Source organism: Salvelinus sp. IW2-2015, linkage group LG22 (genome assembly GCF_002910315.2).
Source record: "Salvelinus sp. IW2-2015 linkage group LG22, ASM291031v2, whole genome shotgun sequence".
Classification (NCBI taxonomy): Eukaryota; Metazoa; Chordata; class Actinopteri; order Salmoniformes; family Salmonidae; genus Salvelinus; species Salvelinus sp. IW2-2015.
In genome coordinates, this window is record NC_036862.1 from 32,449,216 (window position 1) to 32,458,331 (window position 9,116).

At 43.8% G+C, this 9,116-nt stretch overlaps 1 protein-coding gene across 1 annotated transcript in view; it reads right to left on the minus strand.

Moving 5' to 3' along the window:
* Positions 1-9,116, minus strand: part of LOC111982724 (chloride channel protein 2-like) — a 93,744-nt gene that overhangs the window by 17,844 nt on the left and 66,784 nt on the right. Inside the window, 6 exon segments of the mRNA XM_070433881.1 lie at positions 4,081-4,132; positions 4,134-4,165; positions 4,462-4,497; positions 4,500-4,534; positions 6,356-6,449; positions 6,452-6,478. Of these exon segments, the coding sequence (XP_070289982.1) occupies positions 4,081-4,132; positions 4,134-4,165; positions 4,462-4,497; positions 4,500-4,534; positions 6,356-6,449; positions 6,452-6,478 (276 nt within the window).

Consider the following 9,116-nt stretch of genomic DNA (forward strand, 5'->3'; position numbering starts at 1 on the left):
CCATCCGGCCAATATTAGGGCTATCCCTGGACATCCATAACTGAAGGCCATCAAGGCAATATTTAGGCTATCCCTCTGGACAGTCATAACGAAGGCCATCGGCCAATATTAGTGCTATCCTGGACATCAAATCTGAAGGCCACCAGGCCAATATTAGGCTAGTCCCTGGACATCATAACTGAAGCCATCAGCACAATATTAGGCTTATCCCTGGACATCATAACTAAGGCCACCAGGCCAATATTAGCTATCCCTGGACATCATAACTGAAGCCATCAGGCCAAATATCTAGGCTATCCCTGGACATCATAACTGAAAGCCACCAGGCCAATATTAGGACATCCCTGACATCATAACTGAAGGCCACCAGCCAATATGTAGGCTATCCCTGACATCATAGACTGGAAGGCCATCAGGCCATATTAGTGCATCATTCCCACTGGAATGTCATAACTGAAGCACCAGGCAAATATGTAGGCTATCCCTGGGACTCATAACTGAGGCCAATTTCCAGGCCAATGTTAGGCTATTCCCTGGACATCATAACTGAAGGCCACAGGCCAATATTAGGCTATCCTGGACATCATAACTGAAGGCCACCGCCAATATTAGGCTATCCTGGACATCATAACTGAAGGCCATCAGGCCAATATTAGGCATATTTTCCTGGGACATCATAACTATTATTACAGGGGCAGTTTTGCCAAACTTATCCCGTCTGAAAATTTCTAGTGGAAAAATGGACATGCTGGGGTAGTAATTACATAACCGATGTTCTATAGCACGTGTTTCAAACTCATTCCATGGGGGGGCGAGTGTTTGCGGGTTTTTGCTCCACCCTTGTACTTGATTGATGAATTAATCGAAAGGAAAAAACAAAAACCAACAGACACTCTGCCCTCCGTGGAATGAGTTTGACACCCCTGTTCTATAGTAATACTAGTCCCGTGCGAATAGTGCTTATGTGTGACTTTAGTGTAAAAGTGTGTGTGTGTGTTTATTAATTTCTCTCCGTCTAACTCAACACCTGACCCCTCTCCCAGCCTCAGGCCMTAGGGGGTGATGGGAGCCCTGAGCTCATTTATCCACCCGCCTGCAGTGGCTGACCTACCTGTAACCCTGGCAACAGTTGCTGTGGGGCCCGGCTGGTCAAGGTGACCTCCCTACTGTAGAATTATGCAACCAGAAGCTGACAACACCATCACCACTGACACCAACATGGACTGACAGTCCGCTAGCACTGCATTTTACAGTCCTGTTTCCACCAGTTTTTACCTGCTACTTACTCTCATGAGGTCAATGGGTACTTTTCTGGTACACATTTAGCAGAATTCAACACATTGGTTACTACCATTACTTCTAAGTAGATACATATGGTACATTCAAATAAAAGTGCTACTGTCAAACCTGTACACCTCTCCAAAACTAGGACACTGCACAGATGAAAGAGGTGTGTGTGTGTGTGTGTGTGTGTGTGTGTGTGTGTGTGTGTGTGTGTGTGCTGTTGTGGTGTGTTGTGTGTGTATGTGTGTGGAAGACATCACAGTTAATAACAGAGTGTATTGTTGTATAGAACAGCTACCACCTGCATGTGTTGGAAGTGAGTGTTTTTGGGAGAGAGACAGAGCAGGTGATGCTGGCCCATGTTGCTGGTCCATGTGAACTCCAATGCTTCCCACAGTTGTGTCAAGTTCACTGGATGTCCTTTGGATGGTGGACCATTCTTGATACTTGATGCGTGAAAAACCCAGCAGCGTTGCAGTTCTTGACACATTCAAACCGGTGCCTCTGGCACCTACTATCATACCCCGTTCAAAGGCACTTAAATCTTTTGACTTCACTATCTGAATWGCACACATACACAATCTATGTCTCAATTGTCTCAAGACTTAAAAATCTCAATTGTCTCTTCATCTACACTGATTGAAGTGGATTTAACAGGTGACATCTSTCTTCCTTCATCTTGATCTATCTATTGATTTATATTTCTGCATCAGTGTGTGTCTGTCTCTTAATCTAATCGAAGTCCTCTGCTCCTTCTCTTAGTGTCTTGACCCCAGTGTTGGTCCACTGCAATCCACACATCAAACTACTCAACAGGCTTCAATTCAGGGCCAGCCCAGAATATAACAAACACACACACACACTCGCTGACAATGCCATTCCCAGTGTGATTCTAAAGGCAGAGAATAAATCTGGACAAAAAAACGTCCATTAATAAGGCATGAAACCGCTCAGTGACGTGTTGTCTGGTCTACTCCCGTCAAGAGGAAAGAGAGAAAGAATGAGAAAACACTGAGCTCTGAAAGGCCAGGATCATTTCTCTGGGATGGAATACTCAAGTAATTTACCCTGCATCAATATTTCACTGGATACAGAGAGGGAAGGCAGGAAAGAAGGTAGACCGGAGGGGGAAGGAGGAGATGGGAAAAAAGGAGGATCAGGTAGGGAAGGGATGAAAAGGGGAGGATAAGAAAGAGAGAAATAGTGACGCAGAGGGGTAGATAAAAAGAGGGGAAATTAGAGTAATTTGGAGAGAGAAGGGGGCTGTGAACTACAGCTCAGGGGGAGAAAGAGAAGTAATATCTTAATTTCTTTAAGATGCGGTGGTGTACGGTAGTGTAGTCGGAAGTCTTGGGTAAATATTTTAATACATTTGTTTGTTCATATTTATGTTTAGGGCCTCTGTGGCCAAATGGATTCTGAGTAACCACACACTTCCTCTGAATACTAATAACTACAATCAACACTAACAAACACCCTAGCATAAACACACACATAGGCACAACTACCTAGAGGGTAGTTGTGTCTAATTAGCTCATCAAAGCTTTATAATTRCTAATGTCTCTACATCACCAAAATATTCAGGGCATCAATATTGTACCATTAGGTTTAGGCTATCAATGTTTAATGACATTAAAACCTTTCACTATTTCATTTCCAGATTGCTATTCTCTTGACTATTTATGAATAAAACAATAATTAGCATTTTATATTTTGTCAGAGGGGTACATGCAACATTTTATCATGTTTTAAATGTTGCAATCATCATTCTTAATTCAGAATTGGGCAGTTGTTTCATTGATGGACATGCATCACTGTTAAAGCGTAGCAGCGTTGGTAATTGGACAGTGTATTTTGGTTTATGGTTTCCTTGGTGGTTGTATTTGTAATTGCTTGGTCATTGAACAGGAGGACTAGAACTGCTCGTGTTACCAACAGGATACATCTCTGATTTCTGTTAATAATATATGTCATTTAGCAGACGCTTTTATCCAAATCGACTTAGTCAATGCGTGATATACATTTTACGTATGGGTGTCCCAGGAATCAAACCCTCAACCCTGGCGGGTGGAAGCACTATGTTCTACCAACTTAAGCAACACAGGACCACACGCATGTCATGAAATACAACCCCCCACCCCACCCCACCCCACCCCGCTCCCATCCCAATCCAAACTCTCCCCCCTCCCTCTTATCCCTAGTATAAACTTGTGGTCCTATGACAAATGGTAGAACAACTACAGCGGAGATGAACAAGTGGAGGGGTTTGGTTCTGTGGAGGGTGGACTGTAGCGCTAAGCAGGCCCACCCACAAACCAGATAGAAGGTCACTGATTGGACGCCTCTAATGACATGGCTGATGATGGACAGCGTAGCAGCATGCTTTGGTTGAACGCCACATCCCTTAAGTTAACCACAACTTAACCACACCACCCTTACTGGAGGAAGACGACTTTGGACACAAACAGGTTTTGTAGTCTTTTTGGGTTTAGGGTGTCATAGCTATAGGAGCGGTAAAGTTCATGACCCGCTACTGACCTCTTGACCAATCAGTTTGCCATTCTGACAATGTTTGCATTCAGTTTGCATTCTAACAGCCAATCAGAGAAGAAGGACTAGGGGTCAGAGGTCGTAATGGTTCACAGACAGGAGGAGGACGTTCAACACATTTGGCTTCGATGGCACAGATCACAAGTCCATGCGGATGGATTAGCCCTGCAGTAGATGGGATTGGTTGATTGGAGTGGCTGTGCCAGTTGCTGGGCAGTTTCGCGCAGGCATTCCCGGCGTTCTTACCACGACGGATATCCTGACACGTTTGGGGGGCCTCCTAAACTCAGGAGTCGCCAGTGCCCTCTATGTTGATGTTGACATTCTTGTTCTTCGAGCGGCCAAAGACAAGAAACAACATTAAACAAACGCCTCCGCAACGCTGGGCAAACGCTCACGCCCTGCCACACTCTCAGAAACAGACACTTGAGTCTCCAACCAAGTGGCCGGATGTGGAGGTGTTACTCAGAGAGAGTGGGAGAGTAGGACAGGGCAGGAATGGGTTTATGATGTAGGAGAGAGTTGGGAAGATTCTGAGTCTTGGAGGAGAGAATAGGAAGAGTTTGTAGGAGGAGGTAACGGGAGTGTGTGTGGTGTGTGTGAGTGTTTTAAAAACAGGTGTCTCACCTCCAGGCCTTCTGTCTCAGGGTTGACACAGAAGGAGATTCTTTAAGGGTGCTGCTAAGGTGGTCCTGTGGACCTGAGAGAGAGAGAGAGAGAGAGAGAGAGAGAGAGAGAGAGAGAGAGAAGAGAGAGAGAGAGAGAGAGAGAGAGAGAAGAGAGAGAGAGAGAGAGAGAGAGAGAGAGAGAGAGGACCATTTGAAGCAGCTCAAAGTAAATCAAAAAGTACTTAGTTGTTTAATAATTTTAAAAATCATTTGGGGGTACGGGGGGACGGAGGGGGTGGGGGTGGTCATACAATGGATCATTCAGCTAGCAATTTGATTTTGAATTTTCAGGACCACGTTTAGGTATAATTTGGCCTTACTACTATAAGCTCAGAGAAACACACAAATGGCTTGCAAAAATGTCATCGGGCAAAGGGTGGCAACTTTGAAAAATCTCAACAAGAAAATATATTTGATTGTGTTTAACACTTTTTTTTGGTCACTACATGATTCCATATGTGTTATTTCATAGTTTGTGAATGTCTTCACCATTATTCTAGCAATGTAGAAACATATTCAAATAAAGAAAAAACCTTGAACGAGTAGGTGGTTCTAAACTTTTGACTGGTACTGTATACTTTCCAGAATTCTTTTACAACGGTTTCGGATTACCTTCAGACGAGTCCCTACATGTAGGCGAGCTAAGCGAATTCAGTTCGAGATGGGGTCGTAGAAGCTAAACGGAAGAACCACTATCCATGTTCGTGAAATCTCCCCTCTCGCACTTGTTTGGTAGGCAAAACGGTTCGGATGCTACAACAGAGTGCTGGCACATCGACTGTAACCGAATTCAGACGAGTCCCCTGACACTTGTAGGGGTTCGTAGAGCTAAACGGAAGAACATCATGCCATTGTTTCGTGAGAATCTCGGCCGCTCTCCAGCATTTGTTTGTAGGCGCAAACGGTTTTCGGATGCTGACAAACAGAGGCTGGCAACATCGACTGTTAACGAATTCAGACGAGTCCCTGACACTTGTAAGGGGTCGTAAGAGCTAGAAAAGCGGAGACATTGCATCATGTTCGTGAGAATCTGCCCCTGCTCCACATTTGTTTGTAGGCCAAACGGTTCGGATGCGTACAAACGAGAGGCTGGCAACAGTCGAACTGTAACGAATTTCAGAGGACGAGTTCCCCTGACACTTTGTAGGGGTCGTAGAGCTAAACGGAGAACTCATCATGTTCGTGAAAATCTCCGCCTTCCACATTTGTTTGTAAGGCCAGACGGTTCGGATTGCTACAAACAGAGGCTGGCACATCGGACTGTAACGAATTCAAGACGAGTCCGCCTGACACTTGTGGGGTGTAAGAGGCGGATACCACGCCTGTGGTGTTGTGAGAGTCTCCCCTTTCCATAGAGTGGTCCATAATAGTTTTGTAGGTCAAAACAGTTCGGACGCTAACAGATGTTTTTTCATGAGAAGACCGAATTTCACTTGCTCTAGCTCTGCACCTTTCACCGTAGTGCCGGGAGTTGCTGATGTCGGAGACGAGTGGATTGAGACTATCAATGCAAAAAGTATATCTCTAGCTTAAACTGACACATCTTTGATGTTACTTAATGTTACGCTATGTTGACTAATGTTCCTATGTTACTTAGCATTGACGCACCGATATCAATTCAACTCTGGGGGTTAAGGGTTTGGTGTGTGTGTGTGGTGTGTGTGTGTGTGTGGTGTGTGTGTTGTGTTGTTTGTTTTCGTGGTAGTTCTGTGTGTGTGTGTGTGTGTATGTTGTGTGAGTGTCGTGTGTGGCTGTGTGTGTGGTGTGTGTGTGTGTGTGTTGAGTGTGTGTGTGTGTGTGATGTGGTGTGTGTGTGTGTGTGTGTGTGTTGGGTGTTTGTTGGTGTTGCTTACTTGTGGGTCATGGGGTATCCCGAGTGGGCGGTTCCACCACAGGGTCTCTTCGGCGCCGGTCTTCAGTGTGCTTCATAGAGGGTGTTAGGGGTGGGACTTGAAGGTAGACTCCTCTGTCGAGATCTGACACAACACACACACACACACCACACACACACACACACACAGCACCACCACCACAAACACAACACACACACAACAACACACCACACACACAACACACACACACACACACACACACGTTACTATACACTCTGAATACATTTATTCAATAGTACAGTACATGTTGTACCTACTGTACATCCCCTCTACACATTCCACACACATCACTGTAGTTTAGTTTGGGGGAAATGGTCCCACAGTGCGAGTTTCTTTTCACTCTGTTCTAAGTAAGAATGATCCAATAACAAGGTATACTTATAGGCAAACTCCCTAGCCAACCCTCTCACATGCAGTTCTGGACATCAACACGTGCTTCACCCCCCCCACCCCCTCTCTTCCTCCTCCTCATCTCTCCACCTATGCCTTTCCCCACCCCTCTTTATATCTAATTTTGTATTTGATTGTCTTTCACTCTCCTCCTGAMTCATCAATCCAATGGGTTGCTCTCTATCTTGTCTTACCACCTCTATTACAACCCCCCACACACACAGCCTGATGGAGGGAGGAATAGAAAAAGCAAGAGAGGGAGAGAATGAGATGAGATTGTGAGAATATGGAGAGAGCTAAAGAAGGAGACAGAATGAAAAWGTGAGAAGAAAAGTCAATAGACCGGAGGAAACACCAGAGCTGAAAAGATGTAGGAGAAAGTGGAGATGAGGATAGAGATTTATTAGATTATTTTTTATTTTATTACGACCCCCATTAGCCGGCGCCAAAAGCGACAGCTAGTCTTACTGGGGTCTGACACATAACGAAAAATACATTACAGACAAAAGACTTTACAATTGACATAMATTTAAAAACATTAACATGTAGTCCAGTACATACACACAACAAGTAGGTCACGTGGGGGAGAGACGTTGTGCCATGAGGTGTGTTGCTTTATTCGTTTTTTGAAACCATGTTTGCTGTTCACTTGCGCTATATGAGATGGAAGAGAGTTCCATGCAATCATGGCTCTGTATAATACTGTACGTTTCCTTGAATTTGTTCTGGACCTGGGGACTGTGAAAAGAMCCCTGGTGGCATGMCTGCTGTTGTAAATGTGTATGACAGTTGACTATGCAAACAATTTGGAATTTCCAACACCTTCATCTTTTTCATAAAAATAAGAAGTGATACAGTCAGTCTTTCCTAAACTCTTAGCCAGGAGAGACTGGCATGCATAGTATTAATATTAGCGCTTTGATTACAATAAAGAGCACAACATGCTGCTCTGTTCTGGGCCAGCTGCAGCTTTACTAAGTATTTCTTAGCAGCACTTGACCATGTGATTGGACAATAATCAAGATAAGATCAAACTAGAGCCTGTAGGACTTGCTTTGTGGAGTGTCGTGTCAAAAATGCAGAGCATCTCGTTATCACGGACAGACCTCTCCCCATCTTTACAACCATTGAATCAATGTTTTGACCATGACAGKTTACAATCTAAGGTAACACCAAGTAATTTAGTCTCCTCAACTTGCTCAACAGCCGCACAATTCATTACCAGATTCAGCTAGAACTTAGGAAATGATTTGTAYCAAATACATTGCTCTTAATTTTAGAGATGTTCAGGACCAGTTTATTACTKGCCACCCATTCCAAAACTGACTGCAACTCTTTGTGAAGGGTTTCAGTGACTTCATTAGCTGYGGTTGCTGAYGMRTAYWKGGTTGAATCATCAGCATACATGGACACACATGCTTTGTTTAATGCCAGTGGCAGGTTATTGGTAAAATAGAAAAGAGTAGAGGGTCTTGAGCTGCCCTGCGGTACACCACACTTTACATGTTTGACGTTAGAGAAGCTTCCATTAAAGAAAACCCTTTGAGTTCTATTAGATAGATAGATAGATAGATAGATAGATAGATAGATAGATAGATAGATAGATAGATAGATAGATAGATTTCTCTGAATCCACGATATGACAGAGGTTGAAAAGCAATAACACATATGTTTTCTCAACAACAGGTTATGGTCAATAATATCAAAGGCTGCACTGAAATCTAACAGTACAGCTCCCACAATCTTCTTATCACTTTCTTTCAACCAATCATCTGTCATTTGTGTCAGTGCAGTACATGTTGAGTGCCCTTCTCTATAAGCATGCTGAAAGTCTAATGTTAATTTGTTTACAGAAAAATAGCATTGTATTTGGTCAAAAGAAAAATCCAACAGTTTGCCAAGAGCTGGCAGCAAGCTGATAGGTCTACTGTTAGAACCAGCAAAGGCCACTTTACCACTCTTGGGTAGTGGAATGATTTTGGCTTCCCTCCAGGCCTGAGGACAAAGACTTTCCTCTAGGCTCAGATATGACAGATAGGAGTGGCTATAGAGTCAGCTACCATCCTCAGTACCATCCTCAGTAGCTTTCCATCTAAGTTATCATTTGTCACTATTGATCGATAACACCTCCACCTCTCTCACACCAACCTTGGAAAAATAAAACTTACAATGCTTTTATAAAAAAAAAAATGTTTTTAGACAGAGAGAGAGAAACAGAGAGAGAAACAGAGAGAGAGAAACAGAGAGAAACAGAGAGAGAAACAGAGAGAGAAGCAGAGAGAGAAACAGAGAGAGAAACAGAGAGAGAAACAGAGAGAGAAACAGAGAGAGA